Source organism: Prionailurus bengalensis, chromosome A2 (genome assembly GCF_016509475.1).
Source record: "Prionailurus bengalensis isolate Pbe53 chromosome A2, Fcat_Pben_1.1_paternal_pri, whole genome shotgun sequence".
NCBI lineage: Eukaryota > Metazoa > Chordata > Mammalia > Carnivora > Felidae > Prionailurus > Prionailurus bengalensis.
The window spans coordinates 131,086,753-131,113,423 of record NC_057348.1 but is presented as its reverse complement, the minus strand read 5'-3'; the positions used below and the strand labels follow the sequence as shown (position 1 = coordinate 131,113,423).

Here is a 26,671-nt window from a genome sequence, read left to right as displayed (position 1 = left end):
TGAATAAGGATGAGGTCAGTTTAAGTAATTGCCATGTAACTAGGGCCTCATACACAACAGTGAAGAGGAAGAAACAAAAAAGGAAGTGGAGAATTTTTAAAGCATAACAGATTAGAGACCTTAAATAAGAAGACAGAAGAAGAGTCAGATAATAAAATGTTATAGTGGGAGAAAAGACCAAGTAAAAAGCAATCACTAATTCCAGAAACATAGGCATATTTATTGTAGGGGCAGTCTTACACATCTATAAAAATTATTGATAATCATGATGAGTGGCCCTATTGTCAAGAAAAGACTGTGTTCATTAAGTCATTTTTAAGAAGATAGATAAATCTATAATAACTCTCAAAAGATTTCCATTACATAAAAAACACATTCTTACTCAGGCACTAGATCCTTGCCCTTAAAGAATCACAAAGTTGTGAGTCATTAAAAAGTACTGAAGTGGAGACTGTCAATAAGTTGTTTGTCATAAATAATAACAGATGAAATAGTTGAAATAAACAGTATTTAAAAATATCTTAATTATAATAGCTTCCCAGTGATGTTAACTGATATCTCAAGACACAATCACTTAGAACAGGGTCATTAGTTAATATAAATCTGCATTTCAGTTAACTTTATAATTTTGAATTTTTCCAATTTTTTGCCATAACTGATATAGTCATTTTTTGCTTTAGTATAGCTAAAAAGTATTTTTATTAAGATACAAATATCAGATCTGTTGGGATTTTTTTGTATTTCCCTTGTATTTGCATTTTTACATTATCTTCAATTTTTAGTTTCTTTGCCAGGAATTTTAATAAGGCACTCTTTCATGGGGCTTAGTTTAAAAGTAGTAATTCAGTCTGTTCACTTACCTGGGAGCAAGGAAACTCTGTGTGTTGTGGTATGCTGCTAGCCAACAAATAGTAGAGATGTGCTACTGTAATTCCTCCATGTTGTGGAACTCCTTTTCATCCCTCAATCCTACACAACCATAGGAAACTTGATCACTAAACACAGACTCTGAGGGGCTGTGCATTAGAGTTTTCCAGAGGAACAGAGTGTGTGGGTGTATATATAGAGAGAGAGAATTTAAGGAATTGGCTTCTGTGGTTGTGGGGGCTAGCAAGTCCAAAACCTATAGGATAGTCCATGTAAGAGGTGATGTTGCAGCTTGAGTCTACAGGCAATCTAGAGGCAGAATTTCCTCTTCTTCAGGTAACCTTGGTCTTTTTTTTTTTTCTTTAAGTTTATTTACTATGAGAGAGCATGTAAGCGTGCAGGGAAGGCGGGAGTGGGGGGGTGGGCAGAGAGAGAAGGAGAGAATCCCAAGCAGGCTCCGCACTGCCAGCATAGAGCCTGATGCACGGCTCGATCTCATTAACCAGTAGATCATGACCTGAGGCGAAAAAATCTAGACCTGGACGCCCAGGATGCCCAACCGACTGAGCCACCCAGGTGCCCCTGGGTCTTTTTCTATTAAGGCCTTCAGCTTACTGTACAGAGAGTAACTTGCTTTACTCAGTCTGCCAATTTAAATGATAATGCCATCTGTAAAACTAACTTCCAGTGATCTCTAGACTAGTGTTTAACCAAATACCTGGGTACCATGGCCTAGTCAAGGTAACACATAAAAATAATCATCACAGAGTGTCCGTGTCAGTTCATGTATCAGTAAAGTTTAATTTGTTATTATAGAAATAAAAATCACAGATCAACAGAAATTCTTATACTGGCTTCTTCTACGGACAGATGATTTTATATTTTCTCCAGTTTTAGGAACACTGTAATGGATGTCCTTTACAAATAGCCTTAGTTGTTAATGCTCAAAGAAAATACTTATGAATGTTTCATTAAAGTGTATGAGCTTTCAGAAGTAAATCCCTAACATATAATAAAACCTCATTAATTTGAAATTCATGGTTATTAACATCTCATCAAAAATTTATCTTTGCTATAACTGGAAAAAGGATTTTTAAACAAATAAATAATGTAAGAAGTATTACAGTTTTAAACATTTAAAAATGGGAACTTCAGGGGTGCCTGGGTGGCTCAATCAGTTAAGCATCTGACTTTGGCTCAGGTCGTAATCTCACTGTTTGTGAGTTTGAGGCCTGCATCGGGCTCTGTGCTGACAGCTCAGAGCCTGGAGCCTGCTTCCTATTCTGTGTCTCATTCGCCCTTTGCCCCTCCCCCACTTGTGCTCTGTCTCTCAAAAATAAATAAATGTAAAAAAAAAAAATTAAAAATGGGAACTTCAGGCTTTGTTTTAAATGTCTACAATAATTTTTAAGTCTGCAGTTCTTTAATGATTTTACCATCTCAAAATTACTGTTACCTTTCATTTGCATATATGTTTTTACATTGGTGCTCGCAAGTGTGTGTGTGTGTGTGTGTGTGTGTGTGTGTGTGTGTATACACATTCACTGGCAGGGTAAATATAGTATCTGCTATGGTCTTTGTTTTTAAGAGATGTATTATAATTCATCAAATTCTTGCTTGATACCTTCTGTCATATTATCCTTAAAATTTATAATACCCACACACTTATAGATAGCATTGCCTGTTTTATCCCATCCATACCAGGCATCCCAGGGGTAACCTCCCTTTCCCACTTGCTCTGGAGGCCCAGTGTTTGCTCACCTCCCACTCTGACACGGAGCAGCTCATCTCATTAGAGGTGCCATAGAGGTTAGAATAGGTTACTAGCAGTGTGTGCAGGTGTTTGCACATATTTTCTCAGCCTAGTTTCTTCTCTCGGGCTCTGGAAAGTGTCTCTGGGCAGTCAGGCTGGGCCACTGCATTCAGTTGTTTAATTTGTGAAGTAATATATTATCTTAATATTTTTTTATTTGAAGGTTACCTTTTCTCTAAATCACAAAAGACACCATATATAGACCAGCACAGCTCAGAAATTTTATCATTTTCCTTTGTCATTAGTGTGACAGTCATGTATATAAACTTTATTTTGATCTCATTAAGTACAAAATAATATTTTTTATAATTTTTGCAGTCTGCAACTTTGTTTTTTAGAAAGAAAGAGTGGGGGAGAAGGAGAGAGAGAGAGAGAGAGAGAGAGAGAGAGAATATTAAGCAGGCTGCACGCCCAGCATGGGGGAGCCCAACATGGGGCTCAGTCACACAATTGTGACATCATCACATGAGCCGAAATCAAGTCAGAAGCCCAATCAACCACATCGCCCCAGCACCCCACAGTCTACAACTTTAGGTGTATTATTTGTTTGTGTATGTTTTTTTTTTCTTATTGCTAGTATGGGTTAATATTAATTGACTTTTAGTTTACTTTTAGCATTTCCCTCATTTATATCATTTTTTTCATTTATACGTAAAAGTACCTACTCATAAGAACTTCACTGATGTGTAGTGGCCATTGTTACATGATGACAATGATCACCATGATGGCAACACAAAGTTGTCAGTAAGAGCAGGAATCTGGACATTCCTGTGAAGCCATGGCTGAGAGCTTGTCACGTCAGTCTTTCTACCCCTCTCTGATCTCTGTATAAGGAGTTTCTGGGTTATCTGTTCAGGTTTTTTTAGATGTTTTGCTTAGAAACTAGATCTGCATGTCATTCCCATGAAAATTCTATACTCCTGTCTCCAGGCTCAAAAGTTTCCCAGAGAAGTTCTGTGAAATAGGTAATACATAATTCAAAAGGGAGTTTGTCAACAAAATAAATTTGGGAAAATTTATTAAATTTGGGAAAATAAATTAAATTGACTTTGTTAATTATAGAGTTACTATACAGTTAAATGCCTGTACTCTAAAAAGAATATATTTCCCCCATTCACTAACATATTGACAAAGGCACACTGTGGAAGACTATTTCATGAAATATACTTTGGGAAAAACCATCCCTTTAATTATTAACTCCATGAGCCAATGACACTTGTCTTCTCTTTTCCTTGTTAATGCTCAACTTCATCTATTTAGTGCAGATTATTTAGACCATAAACAACTTTTACTCACCACACTTAATCTCCCTCCAATACATTTTTTTTTCAACATTTATTTATTTTTGGGACAGAGAGACACAGAGCATGAACGGGGGAGGGGCAGAGAGAGAGGGAGACACAGAATCGGAAACAGGCTCCAGACTCTGAGCCATCAGCCCAGAGCCCGACGCGGGGCTCCAACTCCCGGACCGCGAGATCGTGACCTGGCTGAAGTCGGACGCTTAACCGACTGCGCCACCCAGGCGCCCCCCTCCAATACATTTTTTAATACTAAGTGGTAAGAATGTGTCGCTAAATAAATGATTTTCTGATCAGAGTCAGAAGTTGTCTATTTTATCTACTTTTTCTGCTGTTTCTTGAAATGATTGAGACAAAAGACAGTTGGAATTAATGATTCTCATGTGATCCAGGGTATTTAGTATTTAATTGTCAACTGTAAGCTCTAAAAGTTGGCTTTAGAAAACTTCATATATTTTTGACTCATGAATTCAAGGCATGGTAGTTATTTATACATTAACTCTAAGTCATTTTCATCTTGTGTTTTTCCCTCAAAAAGATAGGAGATAGAAATCTATTTTTCCCCTTCCCCTACTTCAAACCAGCAGGGTGAATAATGCCTCAATCATTGACTTCAACCATTTTAACCATAGAAACTTTTTTTTAGAAGAAACATTTCATGGTCTTATCGAAGTTGTAGCCTCCCAGTTTCTCCCATGTCTGCCTTTGTTGTCCTTTGATTGGACTCTAGAAAAACCTGCAGCTCTGTAGAAGGCACTTTGTGAAAACCACTGTTGTAAACTACACACTTGGGTAAATATTGCCAGGTTCTCTTAGGTAATGAATAAAAAATTTTACTTAAGAGTTTACATCTCCCTCTTAATATGTCTTGAGAAGTTTAAGATGCTGTTATTGATACAGGCAGCATGCCAGAGAGAAAATTATGTAGGAAATAAAATCCTGTATTTCCTTATTAAACTACTTAACCAAGCAAGGTGGGACTTGAGGGGGAAGGAGTAAAGAAATATGATCTTGTACTGTAACTGTTTTTGGAAAAGAGAACAAAGACCATATTGAATAAAAAACACAGAAAATTTAAATAGGAAGTTATTGGAACATGCTATACCATTCTGCATATATTAAGATTTTTCTTAACACTTTTCTATTGTGTAATGAAGGAAAAACTAGCAAATAAAGTTAAACTATGTATTCTTGAGTTCTAAAAATGTTTTCAAATAATGACATTTTTAGATTCCCTGTATACATTTTTATAAAGAAACCAAAAAATGGTAATTTACTGAGGAATGTAAATGAACATTTCAAAGCAGCATTAAGATGTAGAGGATGTGTAACAGGTAAGTTTTTTAGCCAGATTTTGTTTTCTAATCAGTGTTTAATTGCCTGACAGAATGTAAATGAAAAGAGGTAGTATAGATATGCTGAAAATAGAAACCAATCTAACAGTATTTCAGTTGTTGAAAATAAGTTGTCCTTTAATAAGTCCTTTGATTCCTAATAACCTCTTGACCTGTTACATAGAAGTAAGAACTAATTATACTTTAATAATATGATCCAGGAATATAGGACTGTGTACTTGAGCTGTTGGGAGTCCAGAAATTTTTTTATAGGCAGCTGAGGCAGCTTTCTGGAAAGAAAGGAGGCAGGAAAGTATGTGTTTGGTAACTTTTCTCTCTCATGAAGACCACCTGTGCTCCTTAAAATGGAATTCCATAAGGTATCTTTTCATATTTAAAGTAAATCTGCATTTTACTTAGTTTAATGGTTTTCTGTTCCTTGCAACTAAACTATACCAGATCAAGGTAGTGATTCTATAAACCCTTGTCTTCATTATCACTGCCTGTGTATGGAAACTCAGATGATCCAAGTGGAGCCTATGAACTACACTGAATTGTATCAAAATGTGCTTTGAGTGTCATATGTGTGTTGGTTGTAGAGGGGTGGGGAGCCATGGATTTCATCAGATACTCAGACAAATCCATTACTCAAAAAGATAAGAAACTACTGGTAGAGAGCATGGAGGCCCTTGCCTCCTAAGTGAGAGTCCCTTTCTGTTCTGTCTCCATGTTGACGCAGTAACAGCCTTTGGTTTATTATCTTTGGATCTAACAGTGCCATAGTTATGCCAGTTTATATCCTGTATCTGGCATATTGAAAAGGCAGCTCCTTAGAGCTTTGCTGCCATTAGATATATAATCTGATAGATGTTTATAAAATTTGGCCCTTAAATAAAATTCACTAGGTAGTAATTTTTTTTCTAATAAGTCTTAATTTTTGTTCATTTAATTACTTCCAGCTGGAGGTTGATATAGACGATTTTATTCAGGCAAGAGAGTGGTACTTTATTCTCTCAAGAACTGATCTGAAGTTTAGAATGGCCTTTGAAGGTCATCTACTACAACCCTTTCATTTTACATAAGAAAACTGAGATGCAGAAATAATAACTAAAATTTCTAAGGTCATTTGTTAGTAAAACATGAGTAAAGGTGGTGTTCTGTTGGTTATCTGTTTGCAGATTCTTTTTTATTATACCAGACTTTTGATACTGTTCTTTTTTTTTTCTTTTTTCTTTTTTTCTTTTAACTCAAGTACAGTTAACATACTGTGTTATATTAGTTTCAGATGTATAGTGTAGTTATTCAACACTGGATACATTACTCAGTGCTCATCATGATGTGTACTCTTAATTCCCTTCACCTATTTCACTCATCTTCCCACCCACCTCCCTGCTGGCAACCATCAACTTATTCTGTATAGTTAAAAGAATGTGTTGCTTTCTTTTTTCTTTGTTCATTTTGTTACTTAAAATCCACATAGAAGTGAAATCATATGGTATTTCTCTGACTTATTTTGCTGAGCACTATACTCTAGATCCGTGCATCTTGTCACTAATGGCAAGATTTCATTGTTTTTGTTTTTTGCCTGTGAAATATTGTATATATACACCACATCTTCTTTATCCATTTATCTATTATAGACACTTTGGTTGCTTTCATATGTTGGCTGTTGTAAAGCTGCAATAAAAATAGGGGTCTTTTCAAATTAGTGTTTCATATTCAGTGGAATTACTGGATCATATGGTAATTATGCTTTTTAATTTTTAAAGAACTTCCCTACTATTTTCCACAGTGGCTGTTCCGTTTGCATTCCTACCAGCAGTGTGACAAGGGTTCTTTTTTCTCCACATCCTTGTCAACATTTATGTTGACAATACATTTGTATTTTTTATTTTAGCCATTCTGACAGGTGTGAGGTAGTATCTCATTGTAGTTTTGATTTGCATTTTCCTGATGATAAGTGATGTTGAGCATCTTTGTATGTATCTGTTGGCCATCTTCTTTGTCTTCTTTGGAGAAACATCTGTTCATGTCTTCTGCCCATTTTTAAATGGGCTATTTGATTTTTGGGTGTTGGGTTGTATAAATTCTTTATATATTTTGGATACTAACCCTTTATTGGATATGTCATTTGCAAATATCTTCTCCCATTCCATAGATTGCCTTTTAGCTTTGTTGTTTGTTTCCTTTGCTCTGCAGAAGCTTTTTATTTTGATGTAGTTCTAATACTTTATTTTTGCTTTTATTTCCCTTGCTTCAGAGGACCTATCTAGAAAAAAGTTGCTATGGCTAATGTCAGAGAAATTACTGCCTGTGCTCTTTTCTAGGATTTTTATGGTTTCAGATCTAGTGTATGGTGAAACCAGAAAGTGATCTGGTTTCATTCTTTTGCATGTAGCTGTCCTGTTTTCCCAACACCATTTGCTGAAGAGACTTTTTCCCATGGGATATTCTTTCCTGCTTTGTCAAACATTAATTAACCATATAATTGTGGGTTTGTTTGTAGATTTTCTGTTCTGTTCCATTAATCTGCTTGTGCCAGTAACATACTGTTTTGGTTAGTACAACTTTGTAATGTAACGTGAAGTCTGGAATTGTGATACTTCCAGCTTTGCCCCCGTTTTTTTCAAGATTATTTTGGCTATTTGCGGTCTTTGTGGTTTCATTTAATTTTAAGGTGCTTTGTTCTAGTTCTGTGAAAAATGCTGTGGTATTTTAATAGAGATTGCATTAAATATGTAGATTGCTTTGGATAGTTGGACATCTAAACATTTGCTCTTCTAATCCATGAGCGTGGAATTCCCTTTGAGTCATCTTCAATTTTCTTTCATCCATGTTTTATAATTTTCATAGTATAGGTCTTTCCCCTCCTTGGTTAGGTTTATCTCTGTTATCTTTGGTGCAATTGTAAATGGGATTGTTTTCTTAATTTCTCTTTCTCCTACTTCTTTATTAGTGTATAGAAATGCAACAGATTTCTATACATTGACTTTATGTCCTGCAACCTTATATTTATCAGTTCTAATAGTTTTTTTAGTGGAGTCTTTATGGTTTTTTGTATATAGTATGTCATCTGCAAATAGTGCAAGTTCTACTTCTTCCTTATCAATTTGGATGCCTTTTATTCCCTTTTCTTGTGTGATTGTTGTGGCTAGAACTTCCAGTAGTATGTTAAATAAAAGTGAACATACCATTCAGTATGGTGTTTGCTGTGGGTTTTTCATAGGTGGCCTTTATTATGTGTAGGTATGTTGCCTCCAATCCCCCTTTGTTCAGGGTTTTTATCATGAATCAGTATTATACTTTGTCAGATGTTTTTTCTGTATCTATTGAAATGATCATATGTTTTTTACCCTTTCTGTTGTTGATGTGATATATCTTATTGATTGATTTGTGAATATTGAACCACTCTTGCATCACAGGAATAAATCCCACTTGATCATAGTGAATGATTTTTAATGTTTTGTTGGATTCATTTTGTTAATATTTTGTCAAGGATTTTTGCGTCTGTGCTCATCAGAGATACTGGCCTATGGTTTTCTTTTTTGTAATGTCTCTATCTGGTTTTGGCATCAGGGTAATGACGGCTTCATAGAATGAATTTGGAAGCTTCCTTCTCTTCAATTTTTTTTTGCAGTAGTTTGAGAAGAATAATAGGTATTAACTCTTCTTTTATAGAATTCACCTGTGAATCCATCTGATCCTGGACTTTAGTTTGTTGGTGTTTTTTGATTTACTGATTCAATTTTATTATTGATAATCAGTTCAAATTTTCCATTTCTTTGTGATTCAGTTTTAGGAGGTGATATGTTTCTAGGAATTGATCCATTTCTTCTAGGTTGTCCAGTTTGTTGGCATATAATTTTTTATAATCTTAAAATTGTTTGTATTTCTGTGATGTCAGTAGTTGTTTCTTCTTTTTTATTTCTGATTTGAGTCTTTTTTCCTTTTTTTTTTTTTTTTTTTTTTTTTTTTTTAATGAATCTGGCCAGAGGTTTATGTTTCCAAAGAACCAGGTCCTGGTTTCATTGATCTATTCTTTTTTTGGTTCATATTTTGTTTATTTCTGCTCTAATCTTTATTATTTCCTTTCTTTCACTGGTTTTGGGTTTTGTTCTTGTCTAGCTCCTTTAGGTGTAAGGGTAGATTGTTTGATATTTTTCTTGCTTTTTGAGGTAAGCCTGTATTGGTATACATTTCCCTTTCAGGAGAGCTTTTGCTACATCCCAAAGATTTTGGAGTGTTGTGTTTTCATTTTCATTTGTACCTGTGTATTTTTTTATTTCTTCTTTGAATTTTTGGTTAATCCATTCATTGTTCAGTAGCATGGTATTTAACTTCTCTATTTGTGTTCTTTCTTGAGTTTTTTGTTGTGATATCTAGTTTCATGGCTTGTGGTCAGAAAACATACATGGTATGACTTCAGTTCTTTTTGAATTTGTTGAGACTTGTTTTGTGGCCTAACGTGTGCTCTGTTCTGGAGAATATTCCATGTGCAGTTGAAGTGTGTATTCTGCTGTTTTAGGATGGAATGTTTTGAGTATATCTGTTAGATCCTTCTAGTCCAATGTATCATTCAAAGCCAGTGTTTCCTTGTTGATTTTCTGTTTGGATGATCTGTCCATTGATGTAAGTGGGGTGTTAAAGTACCCTACTATTATTGTATTACTTTTGATTACTTTCTTTATATTTGTTATTAGATGCTTTTATTTATTTGGGTGCTTTTATGTTGGGTGCATAAATGTATACAATTGTTATGTCTTCTTATTGGATCGTTCCCTTTGGTTATATAGTGTCTTTTCTTTCTTCTTTCTTCTTCTTCTTTTTTTTTTTTTTTTTTTTTTGGGAATCTCTTGTTACAGTCTTTGTTTTAAAGTCTATTTTGTCCAATATAGATATTGCTACCCTGGCTTTCTTTCACTTCCATTTGCATGATAAATGCTTTTCCATCCCTTTGCTTTGGTCTACATGTGTCTTAAGGTCTGAAGTGAGTCTCTTATAGGCAGTAATAGATTGGTCTTGCTTTTTTATCCATTCTGTCACCCTCTGTCTTTTGATTGGAGCATTTAGTCCATTTACATTCAGAGTAATTATTGATAGGTATGTACTTATCGCCATTTTGTTACCTATTTTATGATTGTTTTTGTAGTTCTCTGCTTCTTGCTCTTTTCTGTTTTTTTATGCTTTTTTAGTGATATACTTGTATTCCTTCCTTGTCTATTACTTGTTTTTGATTTGTGTTTACCATTACGTTAATATATAGTATCTGCATACAGCAGTCTATATTAAGTTGTTGGTCACTTAAATTTGAACCTATTCCTTCCTTACCCCCTCACACATATGTTTTAAGTATATGGTGCCCTACTTTGTATCCTTTTACTTTGTGAATTCCTTGACTGATTTTTATAAATAATAATAACTTATGGAGGGGGGGCACCTGGATGGCTTAGTCAGTTAAGAGTCTGACTCTTGATCTCTGCTCAGGTCATGATCTCATGATTCATGAGTTCGAGCCTCACATCACTGTCAGTGCAGAGCCTGCTTAGGATTCTGTCTCTCTCTCTTTCTGCCCTTCCCCACTTGCATGTGTTTGTTCCCTCACTCTCAATAAATAAACTTAAGGAAAAAACACTTGAAGGGTGCCTGTGGCTCGGTCAGTAAGCATCTGACTTTGGCTCAGGTCTTCATCTCACGGTTCACGAGTTTGACCCCTGTGTCGGGCTCTGTGCTGACAGCTTGGAGCCTGGAGCCTGCTTGGATTCTGTGTCTCCCTCTCTACCCCTCCCCTACTCATGCTCTCTCTCAAAAATAAATGAAACTATTAAAAAAGAAAAGAAAAAACACTTTAAAAATATACTTATTTGTATTGCTTTCATGCTTCCTAACTTTTCTTACTTCTACTTATAGTGTTTCCTTTCCACTCAGAAAGTCCTCTTTAACACTTGTAGGGCTGGTGTAGTGGTCATGAACTCCTTAAATATTTGTCTGTCTAGGAAACTCCATCTCTCCTTCCATTCTGAATGAAAGTCTTGCTGGATAGAGTATTAGAGTATTGTTGGCTGCAGGGTTTTTTCCTTTCAGCACTCTGAGTATATCATTGCTCCTTCGGGCCTTCAAAGTTTCTGCTGAAAAATGAGCTGACAGCCTTAGGCGGTTTCCCTTGTATGTAGCTGTTTGGGGTTTTTTTGTTTTTTTTTTTTCTCTTGCTGCTTTTAAAATTCTCTCTTTATCACTGCTTTCTCCCATTTTAATTACCATGTGTCTTGATATGGACCACCTCCCTGAGTTGATTTTATTGGGGGCTTTCTGTGCCTCCTAGACTGGATTTCTGTTTCCTTTAACCAGTTTCAGGAAGTTTTTAGTTACTAGTTTTTCAAATAAATTTTCTGCCCCCTTTTCTCTTTTTTTTCTCCTTCTGGGATCCCTGTAATGCAAATGTTATTATGTTTGATGGTGTTGCTTAGTTCCCTGAGTCTTTCTCCTTTTTTTATTATTTTTTTTCTCTGTCCTTTTCAGCTTGTTTTCCATGACTCTTTTCTCCAAGTTGCTGATTCCTTCTTGTGTTTCCTCTAGTCTACCATTTGTTCCTCTAGTGATACTGTTACCTCTTTACTCTTTGTCTTCATCTATGATGTGTAGTTAATTCATGTAATTTTTATACAACACAATATGGAATGTGCTGTTATTAGTAACTTCTCTGGGTAAACAATACAGTGATTGCTATATTAAAACATATATCAGTTTGAAAAATACTGCCATATACATATATGTGCTTATTCATGGAGGTGGTATTTAATTTTTAAGTCTTGGATAAATCTAGGAAAGAGCCATTTCAGATATTTCTTATCTTTTTCTATGAAATGTGATAAGAGGCTTATTTTTTTTTTGTTTGCTTATTTTTAAAAATCAAAGTGAGTTTTAAAACAGTGTTAAAAGCATAAGAAACAAAAGTTAACACTGTGGACTTAAAAAGAGAACTAAATACATTGAAATCAGAAGACATTTCTACAGGCACTTTGAATTTGAGATTCTGTGGAAAATCTGTACTTACTCAGAAACATACCAGGGGTGCCTGGGTGGCTCAGTCAAGTGTCTGCCTTTGGCTCAGGTCATGATCTCACAGTTGGTGGGTTCAAGCTCCATGTCAGACTCTGCACTGGTCGCTCAGAGTCTGGAGCCTGCTTCAGATTCTGTGTTCCCCCCTCTCTCTCTGCCCCTCCACTGCTTGTGCACGCTCTCTCTCTCAAAAAAAAAAAACAAAAAAAAACAAAAAAACCCAAAACCTTTGTATTTGCCATACTTTCTGAGTAGGATGACAGTCACCCATCCTTTTACTTATTCTCTACTCTCTCCCCATTTTCTCCTGAGAAAAGTCTGTTGATCCTGCAGGTCCCAGCAGGGTTTCCCCTTCTTTTTCACCAGTGTTCTTTCACTTTTATAACATTTGTACACTCCTCTAGAATGCAGTTGTTGCATTATATTTTGCTGTATATTTGCATGTGTCTTCTTCATTGCACTGAATTCCTTGGCTCTTACTCAACTTGTTATCTCATGTTCTTAACCAGAGGCACACTGGTACAATAGGTATTTATTAAAAGTTTGTCATATTATAGATGTGTAAACATTTAAAGCTGTTTTTTAAATGAAACCAAAGGTCCTTGGCTTTGTGTGTGTGTGTGAACGTTTTGCAATCTCTTAAGTAATTTAAAATTTTTAAATTAATATTAAATGGTCTTCACAATGTATTTATGATTACGGCTGTTTGATATAAACTTTTTTAAATTGCATTCCAAAATTTATTCTGTCTGATTTTAAAACTTGAGGTTTTAGGTTGACAGTCCCCATATTTTCACATCAAAAATTAGAACATAATCATCTGGCAAAATTGTTCTGTTTTATTTTTTATATTCTGTGAGTAAAAGGTACCCTGAAGTATAGTTTGGATGCCAAGATACTGGAATTTCCAGATCCTTCAGCTTCAGTGAGGGAGAGTAATTCCATTGGTAAATACAGAAAAAAATAAAATAAAATCTTGTTATCTTGTTATACTGTTTAAGTATTTCTTTTGTTAAGTGACTTATTCTTTCTTTGGTTAGGCCAATTTTTCAAATTCTAGATATTTAACCACCACATTGACCACCACTTAACTTAGAAATAAAAGGGGCTTTCCTCCAAATAAATTTAAACTATGAAAATTTGCCAACCTAGTAATAATGCTTGTTGTTGAATTTGGAAGTTTTGGTGCTTCAAATATAGTGGTATCAGAAATAGGGATATCAGTATTTAGTCTTTATCAATAAAAATTACCTGATGTAAAAGTAGTGCTTAAAAGATTGATTTATTTTGGACCATGTGATTAGTGATCCCATAAGAATTTATTAAGGGTAATTCTTAGAACAGGGGTAGCTATACATACTATTAACATGGAAGAATTGTCTGTTTCTCTTGTGGTAAAATTTTAATTAGTGATTTAAGAGAAAACTGCAAATCTGTCATTTATCTGTTTTTGGTGTTTTAACTATTGTGTTTGCAGAACATTTCTAGAATGCCCATAATCCAAAAAGGATAGTGCCTTACAAAAATGTACAACAGATATTTTTTAAAATATGAAAGAATGATTGAGGTAAATCAAATGAATAAGGAATAATGTGGAAGTGTAAGCGAGGTTAACCTACTGAGAATTCCTGTATACTTGTTAGATGGGAGTTACAAATTTAGCTCATAATCACTATGCATTTTCTAGAAAGGAAGTACTCCACTCCTTCAAAATAATTTTCTTTCAGTGTGTCATCTGATAAATGAAATGAACCTTTCCAGGCTTAATTTATTTCACACTTAACCCTTAGGTGGGTTTATTTAGTCCCTAAGTAGAATTCAGAAGGATAATTGGACTTGAATGAGAAAAAAATTCGTCTTTATTTTCAGTCACTTATAATTAAAATTTAGTAGTTTTCTTCTATTAATATGGGCAGCTAAATCCATATGACATTTTCACTCATAAAAATTAAAGATTTGGGTGTTACAGTCACCATATATACCTCAGAATATTGATTCTCATTACTTTAAAGTTACCATAGTTATTAGATTCACTGCTACATCCTCATTATTTAATTTTACTTAAGAAACATGTTACTATATCAGTCTTTTAAGTATTTTGATAAACATGTTTCAGTGTGTAATTTTATTGTATTCCTTTGTATTTCAGTTTATTTTATTTATTTAAAGCATTATTTTGAAAAGGTATCCATATACTTCACCAGATTGCTAAAGGGATTTATGATCCAGAAAGTATTTTAGAATCTCTGACTTAGAGAAAGAAACTACACAGGGTTGTGTGAGGTTAGATTCTTCCTTTCAAAACTCATATTCATTCAATAATTGGATTATTTGAATAGTCACTGAAATTCAACATAAATAATGTTAAATTCATAAATATTTTTTTGTAGAGAAGTTAATATTTATTTGAAAACATTATTTAGTAACAATAAGCATGCATTTCCAGGGAGTTCTTAGAACTTGTGTTATTACAGCTAGCACAATAGTGTAGTTTTTTTATTTAATATATCTTAATTATTTAAGGAACAATTGATTCTGAAGTTCCCATATTATATTTGTACATACTAACATATAAGTAAGTAAAGTCTGTCAGTTAAGATCACTTAAGGTTGGCTGTCTAGCCTTTTTTGGTGAAGAAACTTCAGTCATTTAATAGATTATTCAGAGCCTACTTTTGCCCTTAGCACACCTGATGGTTTCACATATTATAGTACTGTCATATCCATTAATAATAATGAAATACTACTTGTGTTCATTGAAATATCTTTTATAACTGTTGGCTCTCACAAGCTGATTTTATGCCAACCACTTATACTAATTTTATCTGTTCGTATATTCTACTTTAAAAGTTATAGAGTATGGCTACCTGGATATTGTAGTTAATCTCTCAACCTTGGAAACACTTTTTTTTTACATGTTGGGTAAATCTTAAAAATGTCAAAGAACTGATAAAGCCAAAATGCTAATTCTGACAGGAACCCAGAAGTTATCAGAGCTCAACGTTGCCTTTGTCCTGAGAGTGTTTGTCCAAACTGGCAAACTTAAACTTTGGTTTTCATGCTCCAGTTATACAGTTGAAGCTCCAAATAGCTGCTTTCTCAGTTTAAGGGTGATCCAGAGTAAATCTACTCCATTCGCCCAGAGTGTGACAGGCCCCAGCAAGTTGAAACTACAGGACATCCCTCCAAAGCATACTCATAGTCCAAATTTGCATCCCTAGGGTAATCCAAAAATCTTCAGACCCTAAATTTATTTAATTGAAAGTGGCCCTACACTGGTGGTACACCTGGTTGCTGGACAGAAGCAAAAATAAATACCTTTGCTCAAAAATCTTCATATGTAATATAAGAAAAATAAACAGTTCAAAGTAAAAACTAAGTAAGGGAGCCTGAGTGGCTCAGCCCATGATCTCGCAGTTTATGGGATTGAGCCGAGTGTCAGTTCCAAGCCTGCTTGGGATTCTCTCTCTCCCTCTCTCTCTCTGTCCCTCCCCTGCTCGTGCATACCTACACACTCTCAAAATAAACTTTAAAAACAAATGTTGAGGGGTACCTGGGTGGCTCAGTGGGTTGAGTGTCTGACTCGATTTCTGCTTGGATCATGGTCCCAGGGTCATGGGATTGAGCCCTGCCTCAGACTCTGCACTGAGTGTGGAGCCTGCTTTAAGATATTCTCCCTTTCTTTCCCTCTCTCTCCCTCTGTCTCTCTCCCTCTGTCTCTCTGGAGGCAATTAGAGACTGTTAAATACAAAGAATAAACTGAGGGTTGATGGGAATGGGGGGGTGGGGAAAATGGGTGATAAGCATTAAGGAGGACACTTTTTGGGGTGAGTCCTGGGTGTTACATGTAGGTGATGAATCACTGGATTCTACTCCTGAAGCCAAGACTACACTGTATGTTAACTAACTTGAGAATAAACTTAAAAAAAAAAAAAAAAAAGATTCTCTCTCTCCCTCTCTCTATCTCTCTCTGTCTCTCTGTCTCTCTCCCTCTCTCCCTCTCTCCCTCTCTCCCTCTCCCCTCTGCCCCCTCCCCCACTCTCGGGCTCTCTCTCTGTGTGAAATAAATAAAATAAATTTTTTTAAATGTTGAAAATTTTAGAGTATATTCATTTTTTTTTTAAATATACCTGACACACAGTGTTACTTTAGTTTCAGGTGTATAGCATAGTGATCTGACAACTTTATACCTTATGCTATGATCGCAAATATGCCTACCATCTGTCACCATGCAATGCTATCACAATACCATTGACTGTATTCCCCATGCTATAGCTTCTTATCCCTGTGACTTATTCATTCCATAACTGGAAGCCTCTGTATCCCCACTGCCATTTCACTCATTTTACCCATTCCCCCTGCCTTCTCTGGCAACCATCAGTTTGCTCTCTGTATTTATGGGTCCATTTCTGTTTTTGTTTATTCATTTGCTTTTTAGATTCCATATATAAGTGAAATCATGTGGAATTCATCCTTCTCTGTCTGGCTTACTTCACTTAGCTTAATACCCTCTGGGTCCTTCCATAGTGTCACAAATGGCAAGGTTTCAATCTTTTTTATGGCTGAGTAATATTCCTGTGTGTGTGTGTGTGTGTGTGTGTGTGTGTGTATACACGCCACATCTTTATCCATTTATCTACCAATGGAAACGGGAAACGGGTTGCTTCCATATTTTGGCTACTGTACATAATGCTGCAATAAACATAGGGGTGCATTTTTCTTTTCAAAAAATTATTTTCATATTTGGGTAAATACTCAGCAGTGGAACTACTGGATCATATGGTAGCTCTATTTTTAATTTTTTGAGCAATTTCCTTACTGTTTTCCACAAGGCTACACCAGTCTGCATTCCCACCAGCAGTGCACAAGGGTTCCTTTTTTCTCCACATCCTTGCCAACACTTGTTATTTCGATTCTAGCCATTTTGACAGGTGTTAATAATAGCTCACTGTGGTTTGATTTGCATTTCTCTAATTAGTGATGTTGAGCATCTTCCAGATGTCTTTTGGTCATCTGTATGTCTTCTTTGGAAAAATGTCTCTTCAGATCCTCTGCCCGTTTTTTAATTGGATTATTTGTTTTTTGGTGTTGAGTTGTATGCTTGAGGAGATGTATCTACAAAAATATTGGCTTGGACCAATGTTAAAGAGTTTACTGGCCAGGTTTCCTTTGGAGAGTTTTATGGTTTCATGTCTCACATTTTAGTCTTTAATTAATTTTGAGTTTATTTTTGTGTATGGTGTAAGAAAGTTGTCCAGTTCTATTCTTTTGCATGTAGCTGTCTAGTTTTCCAAACATTTCTTAATGAGATGGTCTTTTTCCATTGTATATTTTTTGCTTTGTTGTAGATTGACCATTTAAGCTCGGGTTGAGTTGATTTCTGAACTCTTTTTTCTTACATTGATCTATTGTCTGATTTTGTGCCAGTAGCATACTGTTTGATTACTACAGCTTTGTAGTATATCTTCAAATCTGGGATTATGATACCTTCAGCTTTTTCTTCCTTCTCAAGATTGTTTTGGTGATTCAGGGTCTTTTGTGGTTCCATACAAATTTAGTATTTTTTGTTCTAGTTTGAAAAATGCTTTTAGTATTTTGATAGGGGTTGCACTGAATATGGGATTGCTTTGGGTAGTATGGATGTTTTAGCAGTATTCTTCCATGGTTATGGAGTATCTTCCCATTGATCTGTTTTATCTTCAGTTTCTTTCATCATTGTTTTATAGTTTTCAGAGGACAGGTCTTTCCCCTACTTGGTTAAGTTTATTTCTAGGTATTTTATAGTTTTTGTTGTGATGGTAAATGGGATAGTTTTTCTGCTATTTTATTAATAGTGTAAGAAACATAACCAATTTCTGTGTATTAATTTTGTATCCTGAAACTTTACTGAATTCATTTATTCTGGTAGTTCTTTGGTATAGTATTCAGGGTTTTTTATTTATACTGTCATGTCATCTGCAAATAATGAGAGTTTTGCTTCTTCCTTACCAATTTGGATGCTTTTTATTTCTTTTCCCTGTGTGATTGCCATGGCTGGGACTTCCAGTACTATGTTGAATAAAAGTGGTGAGAGTGGACATCCTTGTCTCCTTCTTGATCTTAGAGGAAAGGCTTTCATTTTTTCTACCATTGAATATGATGTTAGCTCTGGGTTTTTCATATGTGACCTTTATTATGTTGAGGTTTTTCCCTCTAAACTGACTTTTTTGAGAGTTTTTATCACTAACAGATGTTGAATTTTGTCAGATGCTTTTTCTGCATCTATTGAGATAAGATTTTTATCCTTTTTGTTGATGCTCTGTATCATGTTGATTTGCTGACATTGGAGCATCCTTGCATCCCTGGAGTACTTCCCACTTGATCATGGTGAATGATCCTTTTAATGGATTGTTGAATGCAAAGATTTGCTAATATTCTGTTAAGGATATTTGCAGCTGTTTATCAAGAATGTTGGCCTATAGTTTTCTGTTTTTGTAGTGTCTTTGGTAATTCTGGCCTTGTAGAATGAATTTGGGAATCTTTCTTCCTCATCAGGTTTTTGGACTACTTGAAGAGGAATAGATATTAATTTTTCTTCAAATAATGGTAGACTTACTTCACTTGTGAATCCACATAGTCTTTGACTTTTGTTTATTGGGAGGTTTTTTTTTATTGCTGACTGAATTTTGTTACTAGCAATCAATGTATTCAGATTTTCTATGTCTTGCTGATTCAATTTTGGAAGATTGTGTATTTGTAGGAATTTATCCATTTTTTTTGTAAGTTGTCCAGTTTTTGACATATAATTTTCCTAATATTGTCTTTTGTTTCTCTTTCATTTCTGATTTATTTGAATCCTCTTTTTCCTGGTAAGTCTGTCTGAAGGTTTATCAACTTCATTTATCTTTTCAAAGAATCACCTCTTGGTTTTATTGACATTTTCTTTTGTTGGGTCTCTTTAATTTATTTCTGCTCCAATCTTTATTATTTCCTTCCTTTTACTAACCTTGGCCTTTGTTCTTTTTCTAGTTTCTTTAGGTAAAAGGTTAGATTGTTTCTTGTGGTATACCTGTGTCACTCTAAATGTCCTTTTAGAACTGCTTTCCCTGTATCCAGATTATGAACCATTGTATTCTTGTTTTCATTTTGCTCCATATACCTTTGATTTCTTTATCAACTCATTGGCTGTTTAGTAGCATGTTGTTTAATCTCCACTTGGGTTTTTTTTTTTTTCCAGTTTTTTTCTTGTGATTGATTTCTAGTTTCATACCTTTGTGGTCACAAAAGATGCATGATATGATTTCAATGTTAAATTTATTGAGACTTGCATTATGGCCCAACACATGATCTGTCCTGGAGAATGTTTCCTGTATACTTGAAAAGAATGATTATTCTGTTGTTTTTAGATGAAGTGGTCTGTGTTTATCTGTTAAGTTCATTTGGTCTCATGTGTTACTCAAAGAGTTTTTTGTTGTTGATTTTCTGCCTGTTTGATGTATCCATTGGTGTAGGTAGGGTGTTAAAGTCCTATTGTTACTATATTATTCTCAGTTTTTCCATTTATATCTTCATATTTGCTTTATGTCTTTAGGTCCTCCAATGTTGAGAGCATAGGTAATTACAATTGCTACATCCAGTTGTTGGATTGACCCCTTTATCATTAGATAGTACCTTTGTGTTTTGTTAGTCTCTGTTTTAAGGTCTACTTTGTCTAATACAAGTATTGGTACCATGGCCTCCCCCCCCCCCCCCACCTTGCTTCCATTTGCATGGAATTTTTCTTCTCATCCTTTCACTTTCAGTCTGTGTGTAAATCTAAAGTGAGTCTCCTGAGGGCAGCGTATAGATACATGTTGTTTTTTCTCCATTCCACCATCCTTTATCTTTCAGTTGATGCATTTAGACCATTTACATTTAGAGTAATTATTATTGATAAGTGTCTCCTTATTGTCATTTAGTTAATTTTTTCCTGGTATTTCTAGTTCTCTCTGTTCCCTTCTTCTTCTCTTGGTCTATTTGTGACTGAAGACTTTCTGTAGTATTCTTGATTTTTTTTCCCTTTATTTTTTGTGTAACTATCCTAGATTTTGGGTTTGTGGTTACCGTAAGGTTCATATAAAGCATCCTAAGTGTTTAACAGTCTTAAGTTAATGGTCACTTAAGTTAGAACACATTTTAAAAGAACTTTTTACTACCCCCCACCACATTTTATATATATGTTGCCATATTTTACATATTTTTATTGATAATTTTCTTCTTATGGCCTCTTCTTTTCCATTTAAAGTATTCCCTTTAACATTTCTTATAAGGCTAGTTTAGTGGTGATAAACTCCTTTAACTTTTGTTTGGGAGACTTTCTTTCTCCTTCAATTTTGAATGATAATCATGCTGGAAAGAGTATTCTTCATTGCAGGTTTTTTCCTTTCAGTTCTTTGAATATAAGGATTGCCTTATGGGGTTTCCATTATATATAACTTTTTGTTTCTCTCTTGCTTCTTTTCTCAGTCTTTAACCTCTAACATTTTAATTACCACATGTAACAGTATGGACCTCCTTTATGTAACCGGCAATGAAGCATGAAACTTTTAAAAACATTTATGCAAGAAAGAAGAATGTCACATAAGCAAATGTGTAGTACAAAACTATATTAGTTAGGCATGTGGCCATAGGTTAAGACTGTAAAAGAAAATGAAGAGTATGATTACCATGAAAATCAACATAGTGGCTACCATTACATGAAGGGCTGAGGGATGTCATCAGGGAGTGTCATGCTTCCAGGGTGTAGGCAATGTTTTATTTCTTGACCTGGATGGTAATTACTTGGATGTTGACTTTGTGATTATTTAAACTGTAAATATGCTTGATGCAAATAAAAAATTAAGGAGCTAAACCAAAGAATTTGAAATGAACTTAGAGCGTACTGATAATTAATAAGACCATGGTACTGCTATTGGTGGTTGTTATCATAATGTTGAATTAACTTGAATGATTTAGAATACTCCATCCAGATACAAAATTTAATTTACAAGAAGCACTTTTTAAGAGACTATCAGAAATGTTTTGCTATCCAGTTTACCAGAACCAACTATTATATAATTTAATATGAGGAAAATTCTACTTTTACTATGTTCAGGAAGATCATTAGTGGATGAGCCACAAAAAATTCCATCTGTGGCATTAACAGCTAACAATATTTACCACTTTTTGAGCACTTGCCATGTGGCAAATATTGGTCAAGTATTACAAATGTGTGATCTCATTTAATCTTGGAAATAACTCATTAGTGTGGGTACCCCATTAGTGTGTCCCCATATTACACATGTCAAGGGCAGAATCTGGTTTTGATCTTAATCTGATTCCAGAACTCTTGTTCTTAGTCCCTATAATCTTGAGGCTAGGGTTATCTAATACTGTATATATAATGTTACTATTGTTCTAGATTTTCATTTATTCTAACTTGTTATGATTTGGGTATTCAAGTTTTTATCAATTTAGCAACAAACGTCAGCTAAATACCAGGTATTTCTGTGGCCACTATCTACTGGATCTTTTGCTCTGTTTAGCAGCTTGGAACCTGTGCCACAGGAGTTTACTGGCCTTACTTCCTTAAACCTAATGTATTGTACTATTTCAAGTATTACCAAACTGAATTCTCAACTTTACACATTTTTTGTGTTCTATGCATCACCCAAACTACATACTAATTTGTTTCCTGAGTGGCTGTAGTACATGAAATTACCTCTTGAGCCCTATGAGCAGTTCTTTTAACTGGTGGAGTTGCTAGCTATTCCTTTCAAGAACTAACATTCATCTGGAGGTCATTGTCAGAAGTATTGAGTTTTTCTACAGATACAGAAAAGGGCCTCTTCAGTTAACTTCCCATTATAACCTTAGACCCTTATAGCTCTTCTTCACATGAGTTTTTAAAATTTATTGACAAAAATATTTTAATTAGTTCATATTGTTTTTATGTTGCTATACACTGCCATGTACTCTGTGAAATGGTGAGTATGGTCATTTCTATAAAATGTTAGGACATGAAGCTCTTGGTAAAAAAATGTAATCCCTAGTTCTTGCATTCCTTTTCTGGAAAAAAAAAAAGTCGACCCTGTTACTTTGACTTCTAGTACGTTTTTCAGCTTAACCTTCTGTCAATAGTTTAATGTCTCCCAGTGGATCCAAAGGAAAATGGTAGCCAAATGTCAGGAAGAGAACCTGTACAGGTTTTCTCTACCCTTACATTTCAAACCAAGATTCTATTTTTACCCAATTATTCTCCTATATTTTATTTTTCCAGTATGTTCTCATAAATCTTGTAAAGGAAATTGTATTATCACTGGAAATGGCATATTGTCTCCGGCTTAATTTTATTATTGCTTTACTGTCTGAACACTAGGAGTGTGGGCTTGGGTCCAATAAAAAATCCACTGTTTTCTTTATTCTTAATTGCTGCTACATAGATTGTTATAAAGTTGGTTGCCTGCAATGAGTATCATAGTTGTTTCTGATTTCGTTTACCTTCTTTTTCTACCATTTTTTGGGCATGAGCACACAATTAAAATTTTTCCTTCAAAAAATATGATTTGTGATTTCCTCTTTGATCTCTTGTAATTTACAGAGACAAACCGAAGTCCAAGGATATTATTGTTGACTAATGAGATTTGATTTGTGAAGGCATTCTTTATCTGTAAGGACAATTTTCAAAGAGTGGTCTCGGGATTTTAGACACTTGAGGATTTCTGTGGGTGAAAAATTATTTTTACAATAATACTAACTTTATTCTTTCTCTCATAAAGTAGGGTTTTCCAAACTATAGGGTGTGTGATGTTACAACAGCCTGAACACAAAAGCCCATATGAGAATTCATCTGTCTTCTATTATGCCAGGCATTAAAGAGACTTGAAAAAATGTGAAACATCTCTTCATTTTTTATTATCTTTCTAATCTAGATTTTTCATTTAAGGAGTATAATATACATTTTCAAAATCCTATTGCTTATGTTAAATAAATGAACTGTTTTTTCACTATTCAGTTTTCATATGGTATTATTGGTACCTACATCCCACATGTACGAAAGGTCTGTAGGTCCTCAGTTATGTTTAAAGGTGTAAAAGGATCTTGAGACCAAAAACTTAGTCAATGATTTACCTTATCTTTTTCTCAAATGTTTGAATTTTTTTCTTATATTTGGTTTTATCCTATAAAAGGCAAACTGAAAATAATCTATTTTTAGGTTGCTACAGACCTCAGGAAAGATCAGATTACTTGATGTTGGCAGCTGCTTTAACCCATTTCTGAAGTTTGAAGAATTTCTAACTGTTGGCATAGATATTGTACCTGCTGTAGAGGTATGCATAGTTCTCTTTTGTTTTGAGACTTGAAGATCTTATGCATATACTTACCAAGAAAAAAGCAATGTCTTTAGTGAAATAGCAAGTATGTTTCCTATGCACAAGTTGATAAATTTTTAGTCAAAAGCAAATTCGTATTCCATGAAAATTTTTGAGCATTTAGTTGACAAATATGGTACTGGTTAAAATAATACTGGCTTTTATTTTGTTTCCTGGTTGTCTATTTTTGTAATCAAGAGACTAATAAATTGCAAAGATTTCCAGGTAGCTATAAGGTTTGGGCTTTTTGTATTTATCCTTTTTTGAAGTGTACTGTGATATGGAGCCCTTATGGAATAATGTCCAGAGCAAGGACTTTGGAGACCATCAAAACTTTATTAAATCGCAGCTATTTGTACATAGATGAAACTAGTTAAATTGTTTTCTCTACTTTTAAAATAGATTTTTTTTTCTTCATGACATAAGTTGTTTGCCATTTTACTTTTGATAAAGCATTACACACCAAAAATTGACAAATTGAATTTAAAAAAAAAGTCTTAGTGTTTATTTTTGACAGAGCTAGGGAGGGGCAGAGAGAGACACACAGAATCTGAAATAGGCTCCAAGCTCTGAGCTGTCAACACAGCGCCTGACCTGGGGCTCAAACTCACAGACCATAAGATCATGCCCTGAACCAAACTCGGAAGCTTAACCAACTGAGCCACCCACGTGCCCCACATATTGCATTTTTAATGTTTTAAAGAGAGTATGTGTTACAGTGTAAACTGGGTTAGGGATTGGTTTTCAGTCTGCTATATGCCTAGCACCTAGGAATGCCTAGTACATGAAGTACTCATTAAATACTTCTTGAACAAAATAATGGAATCTTATGTTCAACCTGGGGTTCCATCTCTGAGCCTGTTTCCTCATCTGTATGGTGGAGTTAGTGATGGAGCACATTTCATAGCACCATATGTACTTGAGAAGAAGTATTCATAGTACCATATGTACTTGAGAAGAAGTATTTAAAACACCTAGCACAGTGCCTGTTACCTAAGTGAGTGCTAGATGGTTGCCATTATTATTGAAAAGTTCCTGCATGGAGATTCAACTTTGATTTTTTTTCTTGAATTTTTAATGAAGAAATGCTAATAAAACTTACCATTATCTCTACTTCTGAAAGGTGGACAAATGTTTGCTTTATGGTAAAACAGCTGTTCTTAGCTTATCACTGCAGAGAATTCCTGTGCCTTCAGGAGCTATACTGTTAAAATATATTGGGCTTTGTACATGGATTTCTTCTTTCCTCAAGACACACATTAGAGATGTCCTTTAGGGACCCATTTGCTCTAAACCTTGGGCTTAAATACTAAATTTGTTTATAGATAGGGCTATAAACTTTCAACTGTAAAGTCACTGGGGTAGGCAAAATAACTAACTATACAGAAGTTCAGTAGTAGCATCAGGCTTCCACAGGTCCAGAATGCTATAACTAATTTTAAGATGAAGGGCCTTTTACTTCCAGTCAAGATGGAGTAACCTACCTCAAACAACACAAAGTGGACAAAATACACACAATAATTTACAAGTCATTTGATATCAGGTAATAAAGGACAATGATCAGTGAGAGACAAAAATAAATGATTTGAGCCCTACTATTGTACCACCATTTGGCCTTTAGAGTTTCTAGGACATGACCCAGAGAAGGAATCCCAAGCAGGGCCCAAATGTTTCCCTGAGTTGTGGAGACAGAGCTGAGAGTCCTGGGGAGAATAAGGCAGCTAGGGTTCATAGGAAAGAGTACCAATTATATGAGAGCTGCACAGAGGGAAAACTCCAGAGACCTGGAGGGCCAAGAGTCCTCCTTGAGTTCTCAGCTGAGTACTGATCAGTATATGACATGAATGAGAAAACTACAAGAGACGTTAAGTACCACTCGAAAAGGGTAGAGGTTTTAGTGCCTGGCACTCATAGGGTGGAAATAGTACCTGTTTCCATCAGCCACACTGGAAACCTAAAAAATCACAGTGCATTGGGTAGAGTACAAAGAAGAGTCTTGCCTGAGTACCGGGAAATAATTAGCTTTAGGCTGAATAATGGTCTAGTCCCACCTAACAAATCATAGAAGACCCCAAAGGATCAAAGTGTTTCCAGGTAATTTAACTGCATCCCAGAACAAAGCTCAAGAATATTTATAGCAGTACAATGCCATCCAGCACCCAGAAAGGTAAAAATCCACCATGTTGGACATCCAATAAAGAAATCGGCAGCCATAGGACCCATGGTGAGGAGATAAATCAACAGATACCAACCCTGAACTGACAGAGGTGTTAAAATTAGGAAACAAGGACATTAAAATAGGCTCAGTATGACTGTATCCTATATGTACAAAAAGTTTAGAGACATAGAACATACTTTAAATACCAAATGTAACTTCTAGAGATACATACTATCATACTCTGCCCTCTTGATCTCCTCTTGGCTCTGTAGGCTAAGGGATCATGTGTTCCTTGTACCATGGCCATGTAATAGTATAGTCCATATCACCCAGAAAGGAGCTCATACTCCCTGTCTGGCACCTCAGTTTTTGTGACTACTGTCAGAGTAAATCTCTGTATCACCTGGCTCTGGTGGCCAGTGAAACTTAACACTCACGGGTCCCACAGAACTGTTATCAATGAGGAAAGTTCCTAAACAGCTGTCACCCCTAGGGCACAGCAAGAGGCATCAGACCCAGGAGCTCAGTCTTACTGTGAAGGAAGATTATTAGCTAATCACCACGACTGCAGCCTGAGTGGCAGACTTCTGATTGAACACAAGATGTGGCTGACTATAATCCTTTCCAGAGATTTCTGAGGGTGGGCACTGTCTTTGAGCTCAGTCTCTGCTGTGCTAAGTGCCATGGTCTCCTGGAGGGGAGCTATACACACATCTATTGTGCCAGTTTTTGCAGCTGCCTCCTGGGGAACACCCCTTGATCACCTGGCTCTGG

The 26,671-nt window shown here is 35.2% G+C and overlaps 1 protein-coding gene across 1 annotated transcript in view; it reads left to right on the top strand.

Annotated features, from left to right (window-relative positions):
* Window positions 1–26,671, top strand: part of BMT2 (base methyltransferase of 25S rRNA 2 homolog) — an 87,820-nt gene that overhangs the window by 49,189 nt on the left and 11,960 nt on the right. The window contains exon 4 of the mRNA XM_043589299.1: window positions 23,583–23,697. Within this exon, the coding sequence (XP_043445234.1) occupies window positions 23,583–23,697 (115 nt within the window). The remainder of the gene's footprint in view (window positions 1–23,582; window positions 23,698–26,671) is intronic.